This window comes from Cnephaeus nilssonii, assembly GCF_951640355.1.
Source record: "Cnephaeus nilssonii genome assembly, chromosome: 14".
Classification (NCBI taxonomy): domain Eukaryota; kingdom Metazoa; phylum Chordata; class Mammalia; order Chiroptera; family Vespertilionidae; genus Cnephaeus; species Cnephaeus nilssonii.
Genome location: NC_137085.1, coordinates 5615725 through 5639702, shown reverse-complemented (window position 1 = coordinate 5639702; position 23978 = coordinate 5615725). Strand labels below are relative to the sequence as shown.

General features: G+C 58.4%; 2 protein-coding genes and 1 long non-coding RNA gene across 5 annotated transcripts in view; 1 reads left to right on the top strand and 2 right to left on the bottom strand.

The window, feature by feature from the left end:
* SLC25A25 (solute carrier family 25 member 25) overlaps positions 1-9553 on the top strand; it is a 34747-nt gene extending 25194 nt beyond the window's left edge. Inside the window, exons 3-11 of one of the 3 annotated variants that reach the window (XM_079790057.1) lie at positions 1701-1827; positions 1911-1998; positions 2894-3005; positions 4292-4450; positions 5914-6066; positions 6326-6433; positions 6553-6720; positions 7226-7376; positions 7491-9553. In XM_079790057.1, the coding sequence (XP_079646183.1) occupies positions 1701-1827; positions 1911-1998; positions 2894-3005; positions 4292-4450; positions 5914-6066; positions 6326-6433; positions 6553-6720; positions 7226-7376; positions 7491-7675 (1251 nt within the window). In that variant the 3' untranslated portion in view covers positions 7676-9553. The remainder of the gene's footprint in view (positions 1-1700; positions 1828-1910; positions 1999-2893; positions 3006-4291; positions 4451-5913; positions 6067-6325; positions 6434-6552; positions 6721-7225; positions 7377-7490) is intronic. The other 2 variants (XM_079790055.1, XM_079790056.1) reach the window with 2 other exon arrangements.
* Positions 9554-9863: 310 nt separating this feature from the next.
* Positions 9864-12289, bottom strand: LOC307111209. The gene is made up of 3 exons (XR_013814537.1): positions 11407-12289; positions 11136-11309; positions 9864-11023 (listed from the first exon to the last, which is right to left on the bottom strand). It is a non-coding gene; the product is annotated as an uncharacterized lncRNA (long non-coding RNA).
* Positions 12290-17394: 5105 nt separating this feature from the next.
* PTGES2 (prostaglandin E synthase 2) lies at positions 17395-22467 on the bottom strand. The gene is made up of 7 exons (XM_079789587.1): positions 22191-22467; positions 20655-20852; positions 19897-19955; positions 19426-19575; positions 18962-19162; positions 18743-18860; positions 17395-18035 (listed from the first exon to the last, which is right to left on the bottom strand). The coding sequence occupies exons 1-7, from the start codon at positions 22458-22460 to the stop codon at positions 17910-17912; spliced, it is 1122 nt and encodes a 373-aa protein (XP_079645713.1). The 5' UTR covers positions 22461-22467; the 3' UTR covers positions 17395-17909.
* Positions 22468-23978: the final 1511 nt, after the last annotated feature.

Here is a 23978-nt window from a genome sequence, read left to right as displayed (position 1 = left end):
ATCCGCTGTGCTGAGCACATCTGTATCACAGGGGAAACTGATGATATAACCAACCCCAGCTCCCTCAGCCAGGTACGGAACAAGAGCGTTACTTAGGCCCAGTGCCTTACCCACCCCAGTGAGGCACATGGTTTGCGTTGGCAGAGCAGCCAGATACCAAAGAGCTTCATGCCTCCCATTCACCTCCTCCCTAAATGGCATGTAGATTATGTAGATTCTATTTCCGCTCTTGCCGTAAATCTACAGTGACAATCCTATACGTAATTCTTGGCTGAGAGCACAGAAGTCTACAGGAAGTTAGCATAACTTCAGATAGTAGATAAAATACCAGCATTGGTTTCACATCTCAGCCACACCCACTGCGCTGTTCTTGGGATCTTGTTAGGTGACCTGGGATCTGCCCAGGCCTCCTCCTAGCACCCTAGGTGGCTGAGCAATCACAAAGAGCCATCAGGTGATTTCAGAGACGGATTGTAATCGTTGGAGAGCGCCAGTGAGCCAGTGATCTGTCAATTTCCAAACCCATTGGTCAGAAAACTTGGAAACCCATATTGGTTTGTGGATAGTGAATGGATTCTCACTTAAGTCAAACTCAAAGGCTAACACAGGCCAATTAAACGAGGCATGTGGCCTGTGGGTCGAGAGTTTGACATGCTTGCACTGAGAGCATTGGGCAATACAGGAAGACAACCGTTTTCCCTGGGAGATTTTTGTTCCTAGTTTGGGGTGTTGCTGGGTTGGAGTGACTCATGTATGTGCTCCACCTTCTTGAGATGAACCTCTAGGGTGGCAGCAGGATCTCTAGGGAGGCGGCCTTAGAGTCCAACAAACCTGGCTTGAATGCTGCCCACCACTTCCCTAGCTGTGTGATCTAGGATAAATGACTTAACCTCTCTGAGCTTCTGTTTCCTTCTCTGTAAAATGGAGCAAATGATAGTACCTCCTTCCTAGAGCTGTTTGTGAGGATTCAGCAGGTTACTAGAGGTAATGCTTTTAGCAGGACCCATGGCTTAGAACCTCAGGGTCTCTTCAAGCCTCTTGGGTCACGAAGCTAAGTAGCGCTCTTGTTCTGTACCTGGTTGAGGGAGCTGGGGTTGGTTATATCATCAGTTTCCCCTGAGGTCAGACACTGGCCGTGGCATCATGCAAATGCCCCAAAATAGTTCCCGGGGGCTCTTGCTGCTTCTCCAGCCTCCAGAGTTCTCTTGGCTGCATTTGTGTCAAGTAGGTCTTGGCAGGGGCCAGCTCTGCCTCCTACCGTCCCCCTGGCCCCTGCTTGTTCCTGGGCCACTGCCACTGTGGGGGGAAAGAGCAAGCTGCGGAGTTCTGGTGCAATCTGGAGCTCCGGGCTCTCCACACCTTTGGGCAGAGAGCATGTGGCTGAGGCCTGGCGCCAGGGGACAGCGCCAGGGAGCCAAGCAGCTGACCCTGGCGGTACAGCAAGTTGGTCTTTAAAACACTTGGAATGGGAACTCACCAAGCCTGCTGGCCTCTGCCTGAAGGGCTCCTCATGGTGTGTGTTTGGGGGGGGGGGTCCCCTTTTTCTCTTTGCAAGGTGGGTTCTTGGGTCCTGGGAAGCCTCTTGGGTATTAGGGCCACCTCTGTTCACGGGTTAGTGCAGTTGTTTCCTGCGGACAGGGCGTCACGAGGGACAAGCCGGTGCATGAGCTCAAGGACAAAACCTTACTTTTGTTTCCCAGAAAATCGTACAAGCTGGCGATAAAGACCTTGATGGGCAGCTAGACTTTGAAGAGTTCGTCCATTATCTCCAAGATCACGAGAAGAAACTGAGGCTAGTGTTCAAGAGTTTGGACAAAAAGAATGACGGTGAGCGCTGCCTCCGGAGCCATGGCTGGCCGCCTCGGGCTGTCCGTGGGCCCGGCTCCCGCTCACGGCCTCTGTTGTTGCAGGGCGAATCGACTCCCAGGAGATCGTGCAGTCCCTGCGGGACCTGGGGGTCAAGATATCCGAGCAGCAGGCAGAAAAAATTCTCAAGAGGTGAGTGCTTGGCCGGTCTCTGCACTCGGCCCACTTCAAACACAGCATGACGAAAGGAACGCTCTTGGGCTAACTCTGGTGGCTCTCGCCGTGCTGACGCTGTTCTCTGAGCTTTGGCTTCTGGTGGTTTGAAGGGATGAATGAGTAACCCTTCCCTGGCTTGCAGGTCCGCTCTCGTTTGAAGAATCCCTAATGGCCTGGAAGTGAGCTTGTTCAGTGACCCCAAAGAAAGAGACTGGTGGGGGAGGGGGATCAAGTAGGTGAAAGGCAAGCAGGGAGCACCCTTCTCCGCCTGGTGGGGAAGGGGAGGGGCTCACGTGGCAGCCCTCCTCTTAAGGTGGACTTAACCATCATCAGAGGCGCTGCCCGAAAGATGGGTCGAAGGTGAGCCGTGTCCTGGGGGGAGCAGAGCTGCTGCTGGGCTGGGAAGTCGCACAGAGGAGCCCCAGGAGCGCTTCCTCTCCTGCTGGGCCTCCCCTTCCCTGCGCCCACTCCCCGGCGGCTGTGGGGCGCATCCTGGTGCTGTGCTGTGTGTCTGCCTCAGTGACATCTGCTCAGAGCACTTACTGTCTTGTTTCTCCTCTCTCCTCTGCCTCCTCCTTTGTCTGTCTGTCAGAATACGAACGGGCCACTTCTGGGGCCCTGTCACCTAGTAAGTATCTGTACCTCCCTGCTGACCGCCTCCCTCCTTCACCTCTGTGCCCGATCACAATGGGGTTCCTGTGGGTCATTATAGCCCATTTCTGTGCCAAGTGAAGTGTGGAGCCACCTTGCCTTTTCTCCTCGGGGCAGAGGCACCCTCTGTGGTGTCCTCGGTGGCCAGGTGCCTGCCTGTGGCTCACCTGGAAGAGGGAAGTGCGGCTGACAGTTGGGCAACCGTGCGTTCCTCTTGCAGCATGGATAAAAACGGCACGATGACCATCGACTGGAATGAGTGGAGAGACTATCACCTCCTGCACCCCGTGGAAAACATCCCCGAGATCATCCTGTACTGGAAGCATTCCACGGTGAGCCTGGGCCCGGAGCCTGGAGGCCGTTTCTCCCTGCCTGTCCACTGGGTCCCTCTGCCCGGCCTCTGTCCCCATCCCGGGGTGGGATGGGGGTGGGAGTCTCAGCTTGCCTCCCCTTCAACAGCATGACTGTCCACTCCTCTGCCAGCCCCACAGAGCCCTCCACATGCCTCCTCCGTTCCCCGCACGCCTGCCCACCTGGATGGCCTGACCATTCCCCAAACACAGGGTTCCTTTGCCAGCAGTGCCCGCCTGTCCCCATGGGCTGCCTGCTCCTCAAGGCCCACTTCAAACCCCTCCCCTGATGTACTTGCTCTCCCAAAGCCAACGTGAGCCTTTCTGGGGGGCTCTCTCCGGGGAACAAATGGCACAGCTGTTGGTTTCTCCCCCCTCTGCCCCATTTTGTGGGCTGTTTCTCTCTTTGACAAAAGAATACGTTCCCACCATCGCGCGTTATTCTTCCATCTCGTCAGCAATACAGACCTGCACCCTCACTGGTAGTGGCCACACTGACTCCCTGCCTTCGGGCCTCCTTCCTGCAGGACGCGTCCCTCTCTGCTGGTCCTTGCTGAGCGCCCCCTCGATTTTAGTGTGATTCACCCCAGGCCGTCAGCTCTGGGAGCGGAGGCCCAGGTGGTCCTCCTGGTCAGTCTCCTGCGGTGCCAGGCCAGGGCCTCACCCTCAGGACGCCTGGCATCTTTGTTGGGTGAAGTTATGTGGACTGCTGACCTGTGGGTCTGGCCTGCAGCCCAAGTCTGAGCAGAGCTGGCTCTGTCTGACCAGCCAGGATGCCACTCAGAAGAGACAGTGACGCGTAGGCATTGCACCCTCCCGTATTTGCTGAGGCCTTACATAATGTTCTGCCAGCGCGATCTGATGACACATCAGGTTGCAGGGGAATTTTCACCCCTGGCTTGATGGGTTCAGCACAGCCAGCCTGGCGACCCTCCGCTCAAACGCCTGTGTAAGCGCTTCTTGCAGGAGCTCCCTGGCAGCCATTGAAAGGCTGTCTGCGGGGTTTGTAGCTGCTTCCTTCCAGCCGGGCTCCCACATTGCATACCTAGGCCTCCCAAAGGCCACAGACAGGGACCAGAGCTTTGCTACCTTCACATGGAGCGGGAGAGGACTAGGCCGGTGCATCAGTTTCCTACCCAGAGTCCTTGGCAATCTCCCCACCTGGTGGCCCCTTCTGGACGGTGGAGGTTAGGGACCTGCTGTCCACCAGCAGCTTGGCCACAAGCGTCAAGGCCTGCTTGTTTGATCTTCGCTGGTCTTCCCTGCAGATCTTTGATGTGGGTGAGAATCTGACCGTTCCCGATGAGTTCACGGTGGAGGAGAGGCAGACGGGGATGTGGTGGAGACACCTCGTGGCTGGAGGTGGGGCCGGGGCCGTATCCAGAACCTGCACGGCCCCCCTGGACAGACTCAAGGTGCTCATGCAGGTACGCAGGAAAATAGGCCCCAGACCTCTGGTTGCCGCCCCTGGGCTGCTTTGGTGGGTTGGTCTCCCTTCCCCTCCCTTGTCTGGGGCCCTGCTTTGCACCCATATTTTTTCTCTCCCAAAAAATTAGATTGGAATTCTTGCTCAGACAAGGGCAACATTAGATCCAGGCCTGGGCAATGCACGTAGCTGATCTAATTTTATCTGAGGCCCTTAGCCAGGAGTCACATTACAGGGCCATAAAGTGGACTGGTAAAGCTAGTGAGGATGGGGATGTGGCAGGAACCTTTCTGTAGGCACTTCTGGGTACGTGTCACATGGGGGAAGGTGTGAGCGGATGGTCACCTGGCCCAGACACCATCATCATGGCCAGAGGCCTGACTCCACGCCCATGGGACGGAGATAAGCTAGACCAACGTCAGGGGCAGGGTTTCATCAACCTGCACAAGCACTCACTGTTGGACTTTAGCATCTTCTGAACAGTGGCCAGTCGCTCCCTGACCCCTTGTTTGTTCTGGCACCTTCCTGCTCAGAAAAGACGTCATCCTCTCCCTCCCCCTTTCCCCTCCTGGGCCTGCCTGCGTTTGGAGCCTATTGATGAATACTGTGACCCCTCCTTCTTGTGCTGAACAGGGAAGTGGAGTGGTTCAGGGACAAGAGCTCTAGGCCTGGAACCTGACCCCATCCGGGCCTAGAGCTGTGTGGCCTCGGGCAAGTCACTTGGCCCCAGGACTTCATTGCTCTGAGCCAAAGAGGCTTGTAACACACTGCCTTCCTAGTCAGAATTCTCCATGAATCCCCAGGGATGCTGTAGATATTGAAAGCATTTCACTCGGGTGAAATGACACGATCCTACTGGGTACCTTAAAGCAACCCAGCAGGAGTGGGGCAGTGCGGGGAACGGATTGGCTGTGGTTTCATGCGTGTGGAAGCTGATCACGGGTTCATGGAGCTCATTATATAACTCTCTGTACTGTTGTACATATTTGAAATTTTTCCATAATAAAAACCTCAAGCTCAATCTTTTTTTTTTTTTTTAATCCTTACCCAAGGATGTTTTTATTGCTCTTAGAGCAGAAGAGTGAGAGATGGAAGAGAACATCGATGTGAGAAACATCGATGGGTTGCCTTCCCTATGCGCCCCAACCAGGGATTAAACCTGCAACCTTTCGGTGTACGGGACGACGCTCCAACCAACTGAGCCGCCCAGCCAGGGCAGTTCAATTTTTTAAATTTTAAAAAGTGGTCCTTTGGAGGTGTTTAGCACAGTGTTAGTACACAGTAGGTGCATGGGGAGATCTAGCTGGGCCTAGAATGGCTGTGTTTGATTCTCACAGTGCTGAGTTAGTCTTCAGAATACGAGGGGAAAGAGCCTTCCTGCCAGCCGTGACGGTTGGCCATGGAGAAAGGCTCTGTTGCAGATGATGGCTGAGTTCTTTCTGACCCCTGTCCTTCCCTCCTCAGGTCCACGCCTCCCGCAGCAACAACATGTGCATCGTGGGCGGGTTCACCCAGATGATTCGAGAGGGAGGGGCCAGGTCACTCTGGCGGGGCAACGGCATCAATGTCATCAAAATTGCCCCCGAATCGGCCATCAAGTTCATGGCCTATGAGCAGGTGAGGACCCGGCCCCCCAGGTAGCGTTGTCAATTGGCAAGGGACAGCAGGGTGGTGGGGGGAGGGGAGGCCTGGGTCTGACCCCATCTCTGCTGCCATTTCCACTGTGGGCCAGTTCCTTCCATTTCTGGGAAGCGTCAAATGGGCCAGGGACACCGAGTCTCGGCTAAGCCCGACTGGCTCCGGGAGGGGGCGGGGGGGGCGGGCAGGAGGAGGTGCGCTGGTCTCGGTGTATCAGTTTGTTTGCTCCCTCTTGTAGATCAAGCGTCTTGTTGGGAGTGACCAGGAGGCTCTAAGGATTCACGAGAGGCTTGTGGCAGGGTCCTTGGCAGGGGCCATCGCTCAGAGCAGCATCTACCCGATGGAGGTGAGGGGCCCCGTGGTCCTGGGGCGGACCAAGGTGCCATGGGGCGGGCAGTGCACGTGGGGATGAGGCCGAGGGGTGGGCCGTGCTCATACTTCTGTCGCTTCTGTTGGGTTCTGCAGGTTCTGAAGACCCGGATGGCCCTGCGCAAGACAGGCCAGTACTCGGGCATGCTGGACTGTGCCAGGAAGATCCTGGCCAGAGAGGGGATGGCCGCCTTCTACAAAGGCTATGTTCCCAACATGCTGGGGATCATCCCCTACGCGGGGATAGACCTGGCTGTCTACGAGGTGAGGCGCGAGAGCTCAGGCCCCTGGGACTGGCAGGGAAGATTCAGAAACCCCCTCCTCACACGTCCCCGCCTGTTGTCTCCAGGCCTGACAGCCGCTGGGGATGGAGGGACAGGACCAGCACCAAAGAGTGTCTCGTCCACTCAGACTCATTGCAAGGGTCCCCGGGCAGCCCCGAGTTCCGCCCCAGGAGCTTGGCAGGCAGATCCCCAGAGCACGGTGCCCTGGGGGCTCATGGGCCCCAGCAGACTCCAGGCGACAGAAGTCAGTTTCTCTGCCTCTGCCCCATCCCCATTCCTGTCTGACCCAGGAATCCCCAGGGACAGCAGAAACCAAGGCAGGCGGCCTAGGCGCTCAGCCAGCCCAGGCCAAGCGAATCGGGGTACAGTGGCCTCAGACATGCATGATGGGATCCAATAACGTTGTCGTCACCCTCCCCCCCTCACTCCGGCCTCGCTGGGGCTCGCTGGCTCCTCGGCTCATCCCTGCGCCCTTCCCCTTGCAGACACTCAAGAATGCCTGGCTGCAGCGCTATGCAGTGAACAGCGCAGACCCGGGAGTGTTTGTGCTCCTGGCCTGTGGCACCATGTCCAGCACCTGTGGCCAGCTGGCCAGCTACCCACTGGCCCTGGTCAGGACCCGGATGCAGGCCCAAGGTAAGGCTGGTCCTAGGCCGGTCCCCAGGGGCCCATCTCCCTGGGCAGATTGGGATCCAGGGAGGAGCCGGCGAAAGGCCTCTGATGGACGACCTTTCTTACTTCTTACTGCAGCCTCCATTGAGGGCGCTCCCGAGGTGACCATGAGCAGCCTCTTCAAACAGATCCTGCGGACCGAGGGCGCCTTTGGCCTGTACCGGGGGCTGGCCCCCAACTTCATGAAGGTGATCCCAGCCGTGAGCATCAGCTATGTGGTGTACGAGAACCTGAAGATCACCCTGGGCGTGCAGTCTCGGTGACGGGAGGGACAGCCCCGCCCGGCGGACTCCTGATCCTGGGCTGCAGCCCCGGGATGTGTAGCCATCTCATTCTGTGAATGTGCCGACACTAAGCTGACTTAAGCCAAGCTGTGAAACCCTGGGACGCATCGCAGGGAGGGTGGGGGGAGCTGGCAGGCCCACCGGGTTTGTCCTGCTGACCGTGGCCCACCCTCGTGTCCATTCCAGGGAAGGCCCATGGGTATCCCTCGGGTCCGGGGTCAGCAGGACTCAGGCTGATGCGCAATAGAGACCAGACGTTTCCTGCAGTGCCTGCCAGACAGCAGGGCTTGGAGGCGGCTTAGTTCTTCCATCTCTTCTTCCCACCCAGACCATGGGCCATGGGCCCCTGCCCTCTGGCCTGCTGGGCATCTGCCCTGTGCCCACTTGGCCTCTTCCTCACTGCTGTTTGAATATGGTAGGAGGAGGGCCACCAGCCCACTCCCGTGCCCGCCGGCTCCTCCCTCTCAGTCCGCGGGGAAAGGTGCTTCCACCTGACCTCACACCCGACTTCCCCTGGCTAGGCTGTGCAGGGGAAGGGAGGAGCCTGGGAGAGTGCCCGCCCTCATCTGCACTCACCAGCAGAGGGGCACCTGTGCATGCAGGGCATGGCCCAGCCCCGCCGTTGGCTGCCTGGCACCCGGGCACATGGCTTCCCCGGAGCCCGGAGGCCTCTGCCCTGTGCTGCTGGGGGCCTCCTGGTGCTCTGAGCTGGCTCCAGGCTCTGTCGGGACTGGCACCAGCTCAGATCCGGCTCCCTGTCCCTGCTCTGGCATGAGGCAGGGGGTGTGGTAACGGGAAGGCCAGTTTCTGCCCCGTGTCTGCGTGCCCTGAGAAGGAAAAGGGGTTGAGGGCCTTAATTAGGTATTTTTGAGAAAAGGGTTTTGTTCAGAAAGACAAACTGGACAAATGTGCACGTCCTGAGCTTCCAGAGGGAAGACAAAGCGAGCAGATAGCTTGGCTGACTGCATTAAAGTCTGTTCCTGACGCCCCCGGGGATTCATGTCCAATCCCAACTGGGGCAAAGTGGGACCAGCCTCACATTCCACTGATGCCACGTATCACTGCTTGGAGCCTATTTATTTCGTATTTATTTGAACAGAGTTATGTCCTAACTATTTTTATAGATTTGTTTAATTAATAACCTGTCATTTTCAAGTTCATTTTTTATTCATATTTATGTTCATGGTTGATTGTACCTTCCCACACCCAAGAGGTGGGGTGAGGAGAGAAAGTGGGAGTGGCCTTCTTGCCACTGCCCACACGGGCGTCACATCTGTCCAAGGACAGAAAAGGGGCCAGGAGCGGAGGGAGGGGCCCTGGTCCCAGAGAGGTGTCCTTGGCAGGTGGGGGCGGCGCGTGCACGCGGGCGCCTTAGGACCTGAGGATTCGGCAGGGGGGTGGGAAGAGCGGGAGAAACCTCAATTCCGTTGAAGATGGAAGTCCAATCCCTTTTTCGGACCAGGAGGGTCTCTATTTCATTCTTTCTGAATGACAAGGAAGCGAGGTGCCTATCACTGTGAGTTTGGGGTGGGGCTAGAGGAGAGGGTGGCCAGTGCCCACCCCACCTGTGAAGTGGGCTTCTCCCTCGCAGCCCCCCACCCCACCCCCGCTGCCTCTGCTCAGTAGTGCTGGTCAACCTGCAGCCTCACAGTTGCACTTTTCATTCTACCAGAATGGCCCGATGGACAGTAAATAGGGTGCAAAGATCAATGCAAAAATTATTGTCATGTATAAACATAGTTCTAACTGGAATTTGTGAAAAAGCAAATTAAGAATTGGGAGTTGTCATTTAAAACAGCCTTCTAATAAAGTTGTTTGAAAGCCGATGACAGAGCATGATTTTTCTGATCTGGGCTTGGGTGGTGTGGGGGTGTCCCTATGTTAGAAAATGAGCCCAATTTTTTCATCTTAAAAAACAAGAAAGCCGCTGAAACCGGTTTGGCTCAGTGGATAGAGCATCGGCCTGTGGACTGAAAGGTCCCAGGTTCGATTCCGGTCAAGGGCATGTACATTGGTTGCAGGCACATCCCCAGTAGGAGGTGTGCAGGAGGCAGCTGATCGATGTTTCTCTCTCATCGATGTTTCTAACTCTCTATCCCTCTCCCTTCCTCTCTGTAAAAAACCAATAAAATATATTTTTTTAAAAAACAAACAAGAAAGCCACCCCCGCCCCCACTGGGTTTCTCGGAGACGCTCCTCCTTTAAAGTGTGTGCTCGTTGGATTTAGGGTGCTCTGAGGTCCTCTCGTACTCTGCCTCAGCCCCTCTCCTGCAGAGCTGGCCGCTCCCTCCTGCTTGAAGCGGCTCTGGCCACCACTGCTCCCGCTCACTGGCTGCCCCTCCCCAGCCTCCCAGTTGGTTCCTGCTTGTCTCTCCTGCTTGGAGATGTTGGAGGGCCCCACCTGGCTTTATTTGCTTTCTGCCTGTCACCCCAGGAGAGGATGAGGCCACTGGGGGCAGGGTTGTATTTGCAGCCCTAAGAGAGTGCCCGATGCACAAGTACTCAATAAAATGTTCATTAAATAACGGTCCACGCTCTGATCCCAATAGTCCTGGGTGCCATGGGTCGGGGACAGTGGCAAGAGGCTGTGGGAGGCACAGAAGTGTGCCCGTGGGTGAATTGGCACACGGCACTCGTACGGGGTTGAATAGTGTGTCCTGCTCTCCTTGATTTAGCATCTGTTTCCCAATTTGTGTCCACTGGGAACCTCAGAATGTTGCTTTATTTGGAAGTAGGCTTTTGCAAATGTATCCCAGTTAAGATGAGGTCATACCTTATTAGGGTGGGCCCTAAACCCAATGACTGGTGTCACAGAAGAGGGAAATTCGGACACAGACACAGGGGAGACGGAGAACACCACGTGGCCACAGAGGCCGAGGGCGGAGGCTGCATCTTCAGGAAGGATCACGTGCTGGTGGCCACCGGCCCTGCCACGCCTGCATTTCCGACTGCAGCTCCAGAACTGGGAGAGGAGGGCTTTCCGTTGTTTCAGGCCCCGACTCCACCTGTCAGTCCTGGGAAACTGATACGCCATTTGCCTCAGCTGTTGTCAGGGTTACAGGCATAAACCATTTCCCCATCATTGGCAAATTGGTGCCCCACCCCTCCAACCTGCTATCCTCAGTTCTCTCAAGCACAGAGGTTAACCTTGGGAGGTGCTCTGATGTGGCCAAAGCTCTGAGCCCCACCACGCCTGCCTTCCTCCATCGTCTCCTTCACCCCTTCTTCGCTCCAGTCTCTCCTCGCGTGTCACCTTCTTACTAAGCCTTCCCTCAGCTCCCTATTTAAAATGGTAACCGCTTGGTCCTCGCTTCGGCAGCACGGAGACTAAACATTGGAACGATACAGAGAAGATTAGCATGGCCCCTGCGCAAGGATGACGCGCAAATTCATGAAGCGTTCCATATATTTTTTTAAAATAATAAAATAAAATGGTAACCTTTTGGCCCTGCCGGTGTGGCTCAGTGGTTGAGCATCAACCTATGAACCAGGAGGTCATGGTTCGCATAGTTGGATTCCCGGTCAGGGCACATTCCTGGGTTTCGGGCTGGATCCCCAGTAGGAGGTGTGCAGAAGGCAGCTGATCAATGTTTCTCTCCCTTTCCCTTCCTCTCTAAAAAAAAAAAATCAAAAACTATTTTTTAAATGGTAACATGTTCCCCCACCCAACCCAGCCCCACGTCCTTCTAGCTTTCTCCCTAGCTGCTCACCACCAACTCTGCTGCTTGCTCTCACTCCTTGATTTAGCCTGTTTCCTCCGTGAGAGCTGGGTGCTGGCTTTCTTCACTGCTGTTCCCAGCAGGTGCTGGGCACCCACTTGGTGCTTCATGAGTAGTTACTGGTGGACGGAAACATCCAGACGTTTCACGGTGTGTGTGGCAGGCAGAATTACGCCCCCTCCCAAGGGTGTCCGAGTGAATTAGGTGACATGGTCGAGGGCGTCCAGGCGGCAGATGGAGTTAAAGTGCTCATCAGCTGACCTTAAAACAGGGGGATGAGGCTGGGTGACCTGAGTGGCCCCGAGGGAGGCGGGGAGAGGCAGAGGTGATGCCAGGACTCTGCCCGGGTCGCTGGCTTTGAAGAGGGTGGCCGGGGCCACAAGTTCAGGATTGCAGGCGCCTCTCGGAGCTGGAAAAGGCCAGGACCAGACTCAGTCCTGGAGCGTCCAGAAGGAACGCTGCCCGCCGACACCTGGAGCTGAGCCCAGTGAGCCGCCCTGCAGGTCTGACCTCCGGACTCGCCTGCTGGAAACTCAGAGGAGACTGAGTGGAAAAGTCTGGTCCTAATAAGCAGTTTCGTCTCCCGCTCCCTCCCATCCAGGATTCCAGACACACACAGTCATTTCCACCGAAATGCTTTCCATTCCAGCCTCCCGGCGAGGAGGCTCCTGTGGGCCTCGGATCTCTGGCATCTGAAAGGAAGTCCAGCCGGTGGGGTGGCTGGGGGTGGGGGAGCCACGTCAACCTCCTTCCGGAAGCTAGAGGTGAAAGGTCACCTCTAATTCCTGGGAATGACTTTTATGGAGCACCAGCTGGGTTAGCCCTCGGCAGTTGTAGGAGGTTATTCTGCCACCACGTCCGTCTGTCCGTCCATCCTTCCGTCCGTCCGTCCGTCCATCCTTCCGTCCGTCCGTCCGTGTGCTGCATGCCTGGGGGTGAAGGCAGGGGGCTGCACAGGGGCTGGGACGGTGCCATGATCCACCTCTGGGGACCTTCCCTGAGGGGCCCAGGCCCCTGGCTGCTCTCCCGTGCCAGGGGCTGCAGAGAACCTGGGGGCAGCCTGTACTTAAGTCCATGCTGGCACCGTGGCAGTGGGATCTTGGGCAGATCTCATGCGCTCTGAGCCTCAGTTTCCTCACGAGCAAGAGGGCCCAGTCCTTCCTTACAGCCCAGAGGGAAGGGCTCCTCGGGGTTCATGCCGGGTAAATGTTGAGCTGAGTCACACCAGCTTTGCTGACTCTGAGGCCGTGCTCTCAACCTCAGCTCCTGGCTGGGCTGCCCCATCTCACCAGTCCGATCGGGCTGGGATGTAGGGGAAGGGTGAGAGGACCAGCAGCCTGAGCTGGGCCCAGCGGCCAGGTGTGGACCTTGCTCCCTGGCCTCCAGGGCGGACGAGGAAGCTGGAGCAGACCAGCGAGGCCCAGCACAGTGGCTGGAGAGGCCGCCAGGGCAGGATGGGAAGGGCCAGCAGAAGGGGGCGGGGGTGGTGATGCAGTGCAGAAGGGAGGGAGGTGGGGGGGGATGCAGTAGGGCAGGGAGGAACCGAGAATGAGGGAACTGAGGCGTGCGAGAGCCAGAGGCCTGTCCCAGAACCCCCAGGGAGCAAGATAGCCCCAGGCCTCCTGCTCTTGGCTCTCCGGCCAGGCAGTGGCCACAAAGGGACGGCCACCTTTGGCCATTTGCTGTCCCCACCCGCACAGCCCCTGTGGCCCGGGAGGAACTTCTCTCCCACAGCAGTTGTGGAGGCTGAGGAGAGAGGGCGCTGGCCTCGCCAACACCTGCCAAAGGGCCCACCCCCTCACCTTACGGAGGGCACGGACCCGGGCGGGACCTGCCCGTCCAGGGTCAGGGCTCAGGTCTCGGTAGCAGTTTCTCTGCCCTGGCTCCGTTGGGATTCGTAGCCGATGGCTGCCGTTACAATCAGCACAAACGTGGTGTCTTAAAGCACACAGATGCGCCCTCTTACGGTGCTAGAGGCCAGGCGTCCAACGTCAGTGTCCCTGGCGGAAAGCAAGGTGTCCGCGGGTGGTTCTCTTCAAGGAGAACCCCATTCCTGCCTCCCCCGGCTTCCCGAGGGGCCTGCGTGCCTCTTCTCCCCTGACCCCAGCCTCTCGCTCCTGCAGTCAAGGCTCCCTCCTCTAAGGACACCTGTGGGTACCTTTGAGGAACAGGCAATTCAGGAAGCTCTCTCCACCTCCAAGTCGTGAATTTAATTCCATCTACAAATTCCCTTTTGCCACATGAGGCAACTTGCACAGGTTCCAGGGTTAGGACCTGGATGTATTTGGGGGCATGATTCAGGCCACTACAACTCCCGCTCCCTTCTAGACACTTCTGCCCAACAAAATCCTTCCCACCCAGCTGGTTAAATTAACCAGGGAACAGTCATCCAACGGAACACTGGGTAATGGAATTCTACACCATCATCGAGAATGATGAGGGAGAACAGTGGCTAATCTGAAATATGTTAACCATTGAGGAGCTACTGTGTGATCTGAATTTTTATTTAAAATAAAGAAAAACTGCCCGGCTGGTGTGGCTCAATGGTTGAGCATCAACCCAAGAACCAGGACATGGTTCAATTCCCAGGCAGGGCACATGCTCAGATTGTGGGCTGAAGATGTGCAGGAGGCAGCCCATCGATGATTCTCTCTGTCATTGATGTTTCTATCTCTCTCTCCCTCTCCCTTCCTCTCTGAAATCAATAAAAATATATTGTAAAAAAGAAAAGAAAACCCTCTCTAGAGAGAGAGGAGCACTGTGACACCGTGAGGAAGGCCACACTCCGGAGCCAGGAGGTCCGGTTCACATCCTCCCTCTGCCACTTGCTAGTTGTGTGATTCCAGGGAATTCACTGAACCTTTCTGATGCCTCAGTCTCCTCATCTGTAAAATATCTGTACCTACTGCATAGGGATGGTGTAAGAATTAAATGAGGTCATATGTGTGAAGAGCTTAAAACAGTTAGATATGTAAATATATATATTACATATAACTGTTAGATATGTAAATATATATATTACATATAAAATAGTCAACATAGCCCTAGCTGGTTTTGCTCAATGGTTAGAGCATCGGCACAAGGACTGAAGGGTCTCGGGTTCGATTCCGGTTAAGGGTGTGTACCTTGGTTGTGGGCTCCATCCCGGTCTCGGTCAGGGTGCCCTGGTCAGGGTGCACGAGGGAGGCAACCAATCGATATGTCTCTCTCACATTGATGTTTCTCTCTCTGTGTCTCTGCCCCTTCCTTCCACTCGCTCTAAAAATTAATGGAAAAAATATCCTCGGGCGAGGATTAACAGCAATAAAAAAGTAATAAATAACATAAATATAAATATATATGTGCACTCTGTGTAGGCCGCATAAAACTTAAGCTAGAAGGCTGTACTCCAAAAAAAATTGTAAGTGGTTATAGCTCCGGGTGGTGGGATGGTAATAGTCGGTACATCTTTTTACTTATCTGCCAGTTCTATTTATGTCCAGTAAACATTATTTGCATAAATCAAGGTGAAATTTAAAAATGTAACAGTCTAACAAACAAACAAAAGCAGGCTAGAACCCTCCCAATCTCTAAAGCCTGGGCTGCGGCTGCCCTCCCCACGGAGCCCTCCTGACCCCCAGGGAGGAGAGCTCTCGCTGTTCTCAGGACTCCCCCCATTTTCACTTCCTGAAGCTCTTGGCCGTGAGCTCTGGGAACCTGGCTGGGAACAGAGCAGGGAGTGTGTTCTGAGAACAGACAGCAGACCCACTGGCTGCATAAAAACGCCCCTCACATGCGGACTCCTGGGTGCATTGCCTCTGATGGCGCCAACCCCATGGAGCTAACTGACCTCCAAGGCCTTCCTGGAGGATGAGCAAGGACGGGGCTTGCCCAAGGTCACAGGGAGCCGTGGCAGGGTTTCCATCTTAGGCCTTCTGCTACCATCAAGGCCATAGGGAACTTGAACATGACCAAGATGGGACAGGGTTTACTGGCTTGAGGCCCTTATCCCTGGGAGGTGTGGCTTTTTCTACTTGCCCATCTTTAGACCCTTGAGTGCTAAACCCATTTTACAGATGGGCAAAGAGTCCCTGAATAATAAAGATTGCCCCGAGAAGGTGCAGTGCAAGAGTTGACCTCAAGGTGGCAGCACTAGACCTTGTTTCCATCTCCTACAAGGCTTCGCAGCCTCTACCGCCCTCTGGTGGTTATGGGAAAACATGCCCAGGGCGCCAGGCCTAGGAACACAGGGAAATTGAGGCAGAGTTGTGGCGGGTGGAGGGCAGGATACTTGGTGAAAGAGGCACCGCTCAGTTGGTGCCACATGGTGGCCTTGGGTTGACTAGCCAGTCTCCAGCCCCAGGCACAGAGATGGGGTCTAGCTAGCACAGTCCTGAGACTTTTCATCAAGGTGACCATTCAGCAGAGTGAGGATGACCCAGGCGTGCTCCCTGTGCCTGCAGCAGCCCCAGGGAAAAAGCTCAAGTCAGGAGTCAGGCCCGGGTCCCCAGCATGGTTTAGCCACCAGCCATAACCTCCTCTGTGAAATGGGGAGACGGTAGAGCATCTGTGATACATGGAAACGGGGAGAGGGGAGAAGACTGGTAGCAGGGACCCAGCCTGCCCCCTGAGCCTCCTTGGTGGGACTGGGCCTCAGGGGGAGCCACGGCTGGGAGACACAGTCGCGGGCTGAGCAGGAGCAGAGAGCTGGGAGCACAGGGTGGGTGGCGGCGGTGAGACCCTCCCCTGGCCACGCTGTCATGGACAGGAGGTGGGCACCTCGCCCCACGCCAGGCACAGCAGATGCTCCCTTTGGGGCTGAGACAAAGGAGAGGTGAGTCTGCCTCCCTGAGCAGCTGGGAAGGCACCAAGCAACCCCGGGCGAGGTTTGTGGGAGGCAGGGAAAGGCTGGCTGGGAAGGGAAGGGAGTGGGCCGGGGGCTGCAGGGCTGCAGGAAAGCCTCCTTCGGCGCCCGTCCTGCCGAGGGAGGCTCTGGGGTCCGCAGGCCACCCTGGGCCCTGGAGCCAAGGCCCCTGGGGATTAAGGTCTGACCAACGAGCAGGAACAGCATTCCGGACACAGCGGTGGCTTGGGGCCTGCGACACCTATTGGCTCTCGGAGGCAGCTTCTGTGGCTCCTGCCAGACTGTGGCCTCAGGCCTGGGCTCCTCTCCTTCCTCACAGCCCTCACGCTCAACACTCCCAGGGGGACAGGGAGGGGAGCCCCCCAATACTCCACGACCTGGGCTGGCTGTGGGCTGTGGTCGTATGAGCAGTGGAGCGCTCTGCAGCCAGGAAGAGCCAGCGTGGCAGGCAGATGCCCCCCACGGGGACCAGGACAGGCAGGCGGCACCGTGCCCCGGGAGAACGGAGGCCACTGTGCTCACGTGTTAAGCTGTTATAGGGAAAACGCATTATTTTTTTTTTAAAGAATAAAATTTCAAGACTCCAGAGTGGGCCTGGGAGGGTTGCCCAATCACCCCCCACCCCAACAAAGGGCCCGGGGGGTGAAGCTAGGTACACCAGCCACCCTCTGCCAAAAGCAGGGGAACGAAGTCCCCGGCCCAGGGCACCCTGCTCAGAAGGGGGTTCCACCCACAGCCCCCCTCACTCCGAGCTGGCTTCTCCCTATAGACCCCGTCCCAGCGTCCATCCCTGTGAAGTCCCAGGCCTGGGATCAAAGCCCGGGGTGGCCACTGCTGCCAGGGGCCCTGGGGGCGCTGTGCTCCTGGCCCTTGGTGTCTGGTCTGTAGAGCAGGACTGGAGCCCCTCCGGCCCCGCCTGAGCCCGGTACCCTTCTGTGCGCTTGACCCGCATCTTGTCATCCAACGCTCACCACTTCCCCGAGGTGGGGACTATCATTATGCCCATTTAACAGATGAGGAAACTGAGGCGCAGAGAGGGGCACCACCACCCACAGTCCCAGTCAGTCTCTCAGAGACCACACGCTGGGCCATCTCTGAGCCTCCCTCTGGTGTCCCAGGGATCATGTGACAGGAAGCCACTAGCCTTTCCCCCAGGCCTGACCCTTAGTAACACGGAACAAACAGGGCTGGGCGTGGCCTCATCCGCAGCAGCCACAGACCTCATGGCAGAATCTTTTTATTTCAAACAGACGGAGTCTGGGAGAGGGGAGCGGGGATGCTTAGGACGAGCAGGAACATGAGGAGCCTAGGATGGGGCTCTCCCTAACCCGGGATGTCCCTACTTCCCTTGTCCAGGGCGGGGCCCAGCCCAGTTCCCACCCACAGGGTTAGGCAGGGCAGCCACTGGGAGCCCGGGGCCGGGAGGAGGGAGGTAGCCGCTCTGTGCCCCTCAGGGGGCTGTGTCCCCCGCAGCCCAGGGCCCCCCAGGTGTCCAGCGTTAGACACAGAGAATGCTGTGGGTGGGGTGGACGAGAGGTAGCACGGCCCTGTCACCCTGCACAGCACGCCGAGTGCTGGCTCAGTGGCCCTGGTGCCGGCAGCGGGCGTCTCCTGTGGTCTCCGGTTCCCCCCGGGGGCGGGGGGGGCTCCTTCACTGGAGGGCCTCGTCGGCGATGGCCTTCTCCACCCGCAGGTACCAGGGCTGGATGCGGGTGTGCCGCATCAGGTCGTCGAAGGCCTCCAGGCCCTCCATCACTCGCAGCACGCCGTACACCGCCTGGGGAGGGCACAGAGGGGCATCCAGACCCCCGCCACCTGCCAGCCCAGGGCCCTGGGCCCGTCTTCCCGCTCTGCGAGCTCCACAACGCCCCCGCCCCAAGGGCTCATTTTGCCGCGGGGCTTTGAACGAAGGAGCTTTGAACGAGGCACGGGGGTAACTGTAGATTTTGCCTGCCCCATACACACACCCCATTTTTGGGTAACACCCACCACCCAGAGTTTCCTTTGAGAAAACACCTCCCCCCCCCCCCCCCCCCGCTCTCAGATCCCGAGCCCTCCCCCACAGAGCGGGGCCTGCCAATCAATGGGGTTCACGCTGGCTACAGGGATGCTTCGCCATGGACCTGGGAGCCAGGACTTCTGCTGGGGGAGCCTGGGCGCTGGACCAAGGCTGGCCTGGGGCTGAGGTCAACTCCAAGGAGTTGGAGTGCAACAGGGCATTGAGCCCCGGTAATACCACTGGGACCGCTGGATCCAGCTGGGCCTGAAGCCAACCCCTCCATTAAACTTGTCAGTTGTGGGAACCAAGGCAGTTCGTTGTAGCTGGATTTCCTTAAGCCCTGGTCACAGAGGGAGCCAGCTGCCTCTGACGTGAGGGAGCCGGAGATGCAGTATTGCCTCCATCTGCGCTCTCCCTGCCTGGGCTGCCCCGACCCAGAGACAGGACCCTCGGTGTGGGCACCCCCTCCCCACCACCACACTCACCAGGTCAGCCAGGTTGGGCTTCTGGCCCCCCATGAAGGGCCGGTCTTTGCCCACAGCGGCCACCCACGTGTTGGCAGCCTCATACAGGTCCTCACGCACATCATCCTGGAGGTGGTGCCTGGGCAGGGAGAGGGGTGTTCCACCAGGGAGACGCCTGCCTGGGCCCCGGTGAGGTCAATGGAAAGGCCATCGCGCACGCGCACACTCATGCACCCTCACCTGCTCTTGAGCCGCTTGCTGATGAAGTACATGGCAGCTGCGCCCACGTACTTGGCCATGGCGCCCTCCACAGCCCCGAACTTGCCCTCCCGGACGATGTAGTCGAAGGAGGCCAGGGCCTCGGCGGGCGTGCGGTACACGTTGGGGGAGATCAGGTGCACCAGCCAGTCGTCCGCCCACTGCCGCCACTTCATCTCCTCCCTGCGGGTAAGCAGGGGTCAGGGCTGGCCAGGTGGGCTTCCTAAGCCGGGGCCTGGGGGTGGGGGGCAGACCCACGATCTAGCCCGCCCAGTGCATGACGGGAGCTGAGGCCTAAGCAGCGGGTCCTTATAGAGACTCAGCCCAGCTCTTGTGGCCTCCCAGCTGCTCCCCCCGCACAGCATCTCATTCAGCCTGGTCCCTTCTGGGGGAGACACCCCCCCCCCGCCATGCCACCTCCCCCCGGCAGCCCCAGCCCCACTCACGTCCTGGCCTCCTTCCCACCATACATGCGCTGGGCCTCCTTCTCGTCCAGCATGAGCCAGTACTTGTTGCAGAATTCGGTCACCTCCTTGCCCTGGTCGTTCGTGGCCTTCATGGGTGGATAGTAGGTGATGATGACATCCAGGGGCTGCCTTCAGGGTACATCCAGAGTCTCACCCCAACTCCTTCCTCCTCCAGGAGACCCCGCCCTCGCCTCCTTAGGGTGACTATCCACCCCGGCCTGGCCCAGCCCCGGGGTGAAGCCAGAACCGACCCATAAAAGTGCAGCACGAGGGTCCGGGGCGGACATCAAGAACTTCCTTGACAGGGGGAGGGGTGCGAAGGAGGGGAAGGGGGCGTCTCTGAGCAGGACGCCCGTGACCCGTTCAGGAAATGGAAGCAGCAGCCCCACCCACTCCCATGCAGGACGTGGGGGAGGCCTCCCTGGAGACCGTCTCCAAGGAGCTCCTTACCCCGACACCAGGTGGGACTTGAGGGCGCTGATGATGACAGAGGAGTCGTTCAGTTGTTGCTGGAAGAGAAGAGGGCGATTTAGATGGGGATGAGGGTGGAGGCCTCTAAACACCACCGTGCCCAGGCATTCCTCAGAAACTGGTCGGGGGAACCAGGGTACTGTGGGTCCACTCCTGGGGGGTTACCCCTATAACCCATGTCCACTGAGCTCTCCCCACCCCCAGGATACAGCCCCCACTCTCAGGGCAGCCGATCAGAAGGGAGACCCAAGTGTGGCTAATGGGGAGGAGGGTGTGGGGAGGACCCAGGGTCTAGGCCCTGCCTGCTCCACCTACCTGGCCTCCAGGGCTCTGAGGAGCAGGGTGGATGCCAGAAGCCACATACTAGGAGCCAAGCATGGGCCAGGCATCCCCTACAACCTGGAGAGGGTGGTCCTCTGCTGATGGACGGAGAAGCACGCCCAGAGAGGCTAAGTGACTGGCCCCGAGTCACACAGCCGGTGAGGGGCAGAGCCACAACCTGAACCCAGACCACCCTGATTCCAGAACCCACACTGCTAAGCTCTGTGGTGCTCTGTATCCCCAGACCAGGCTGGTGTTTGGTGCTGGTGGGGAAGGATAGCAGCCTCCATTTACTGAGCATCTACTGTGTACCCGCTACTTCCCCTCATTGAGGCCAAGAGCCCGCGTTCCTTCCAGGGCTGACCCGGGGAGTACTCCAGGACACCCCAGGACATGGTGGGGCTCCCGAAGCTCACCAGGCTCTCTCCTTCCTGGGCCAGCAGGATAGGCACCTTCCTGTAGGTGGAGAACTTGATCTCAGCCCTCCGCACAGGGTTCACCTCCACCACCTGGTAGGGCAGGGCGTGGAAGTCGAGGAAGGCGCGGACCTTGCTGCAGAAGGGACACGTTTTGTACTGGTACAGAGTCAGCTGCAGGCGGTCGGACAGGGAGAGCTGGATGGGGAGCAGAGAGATGGGGGCTTCTGAGGCCTGCTTCCCAGGCCTGCCCCCCCAAACCCAGGCCCTGCCCCAAGCAAACTTGTTTCCCAGGAGAGCCTTCTAAGATGACCCTGAGAAAATGGGGAGAAAAAGGGGGGTGGCGGGGAGGAATGAAGAGCTGAGGCTCAGCCTCAATCCAGAGTGCCCCACCCCCAGCGTGGCCAGAGTGGGTTCTACCTCCAGTCTGTAAGGCAGGGGTTCTCAACCTTCCTAATGCCGCGGCCCTTTAATACGGTTCCTCATGTTGTGGTGACCCCCAACCATAAAATTATTTTCGTTGCTACTTCGTAACTGTAATTTTGCTACTGTTATGAATCGTAATGTAAATATCTGTGTTTTCCGATGGTCTTAGGCGACCCTCAGGTTGAGAACCGCTAGCTGGGTCGCCTAAGACCATCGGAAAACACAGATATTTACATTATGATTCATAACAGTAGCAAAATTACAGTTACGAAGTAGCAACGAAAATAATTTTATGGTTGGGGTCACCACAACATGAGGAACTGTATTAAAGGGCCGCGGCATTAGGAAGGTTGAGAACCGCTGCCCTAAGGGGAAAGGGTTGTATCAGGGCCTTGGGCCAGGATCTGGATCCTGCTCGTTCTGCAGGAAAGCCCCAGGTGAGCTTGCTGCATATACTAGTCTGAAAGTCACAGCTGCAGTCCACTGCCCTCGATGTTCAGGTGGGAAACTGAGGCTGGACCCGTGGAAGTGAGCAGGGAGATACAGAGAACTCTACTCCCCTCCCACCCACCCCTGACGCCCTGGGTGCAGGAATATGTGGGTGGATAGGGGGGTGGGGGGCCACAGCAGAGAAAAGCTGTGCTGGTGCGAGGGCAGCTGGGCCACCACCTCGCTGGGGGAACACGTCCATGTCCCTCCGAACCTAAGGGTCATCGGCTCCACAAAAAATGCTAATAATAACATCAACAAATAAATACACAACCTTAGGATTTGAAGACGATGGGGGGCCGACAAAATGTTTGGAATGGGATAAACGGAAAGAGGCCTTTTTTTTTCTCTTTTCTGAGATCTCAAAAGCTCCCCATTATAAAGTCTTTAAACAAGTTAGAAACAGCTTTAAGACAAAGACGATTCCCGTTAGCAGGCAGCAGGAGCGGCCCCATTTCATAGATGAGGACACTGAGGACTTGGAGACAAAACCAAGTCACTCGCCCAAGGTCACGAGCGGACAGCGGAGGCGATTCCGGACCCGGCCGCCTTCCGAAGTCCCGCAGCTCCGCGCTGACCCCAGCGCCCCTCCCCGCGCGGAGCCCGGCCAGCCCGGCTTACCTGCGCGGCGGGGCGCTGGGCGCGGAGATCCTGGGCGCGCAGGTGCCACCGCGCCGTGTAGTACAGCCCCACAGCGCCTCCCAGGGCCAGGGCCGCCCGCCCCAGGAGCCGCCGGCTCCCCTTGCGGGCGATGGCGGCGGGGCCCGGGCCTCCCGCCGCCCCTGCGAAGCCAGCCCGGCTCTGCACTGGGAGTCGGGGCGCCGGACTACCGCCCAGCCTCCAGGCCAGAGCGCGCCCGCCGGGCCACAGCACGCGTGCAGCCTGGGCCATGTTCTCTCCACCGGCACCGCGGGCGGGCGCGCGAAACCAAGACCGCCGGGCTTAGGCTTCCCTTAAAGGGCCGGGTGTCTGGTGACCCGCAGGTTGCCAGGGTAACAGGGACGCCGAGCGAGCAGGCACAGAGGCACAGCCGCGTGGCAGGTTGGGCCCCCCCTTTCTTGCTCTCCGCAGAGCCGCAGAAACACCTCCGGGGTGTCTGGGAGTCGCTAAGTGCCCCGGCTCCTCAACACGTAGATGAAACGGTTCTCGGTGGTGACCCGGGTCGAATGGAGGGAATACCCGGGCGCCAGCCTCTGCTCGGCCACACAGCTCCCGGTGTGGGCTCTGAGTCCCAACACTGGCCGTAGCATGTGGTTAGTCATTTCTGCCTCATGCACCCAATCGAAAGAGACTGAACCCTTCGGAGTGTCAGGGAGTCACGGCTTCGGGTCCTTGAGGGCCCCCGACACCGCCACAGCCGACTAACAGCAGGAGGGCGCCAGAGACTCGGCTTTCTGCCCTCCCGCTCCGCTGCACCCTGTCTCCTATGGCTTGAACCATAAAATCTTCCCTATACATATTGGGGACCTAAAGGAAACCAGGTGTCTAAGATTTCGCCCACGCGGAGGCGCCGGCTCTCCCACCCGCAAGCCCCCAGAGGTTGGATGGGGGAGGAATGGGGGTCCCAGTCTGCGCCGACCCTCTGCCGCGCTGGGTCGCCCTGGCTCGGGGCCCGAGCCTCCACCATCCAGGCTTCTCCGCGGGCAGACCCGAGTTGGCCCCGCCTTGCGGCCAAGGTCCGAGGGCAGGACTGGTTATGGGTGAGAAGGGGCGGAGCCTGGTGGCGGGGACAGCAAGGACCTCTGCTCGCGGTGTAGGCGCAGGAGCCAGACTGCGGCTGGTATGAGTCTGTTCGGGGGCGGGGCTCTGGGCGGGGGCGGGGTCTGGGGCGGGCGGGGGTGGGGTTTTGGCGGTGGGGCGGGGCTCTGGGCGGGGGCGGGGTCTGGGGCGGGCGGGGGTGGGGTTTTGGCGGTGGGGCGGGGCTCTGGGCGGGGGCGGGGTCTGGGGCGGGCGGGGGTGGGGTTTTGGCGGTGGGGCGGGGCTCGGGCCTGAAGGTTCCGGGCCCTGGAGCGGGCCCGGCGGCTTCCCCCGCTTTACTTCGCGAGGTTCCACCGTTTCAGCTTCCACCAGGGCCCCCTGTCCGCACGGGGGTCTCCGCGTTCCATCACCGCGCGGTCCTTGAAGAGCCTGAGCCCGCAACGTCGGGCCCCCTCGGGGACCTAGGCTTGCGGGTAGCGGCGGGCGCAAAAGGCTAGGACCACGGGTTCAGGAGCCGGTGACTCTGGGGAACTGCAGAAACGACCTGTGGCTTTCTCAGGGGTACCTTCCTGGGAAGAGGATCCGGGCCGGGTGGGGTTTGTAAGGGACCGCGGAGCCCTCCCACCCCTCGCTCCTGGGTGGATGTCGCTGCAGACTCCTCCCGGTGAGCACTGGCGAGCGGGGCTCTGGAAACCTCGCACTAGACCTGTT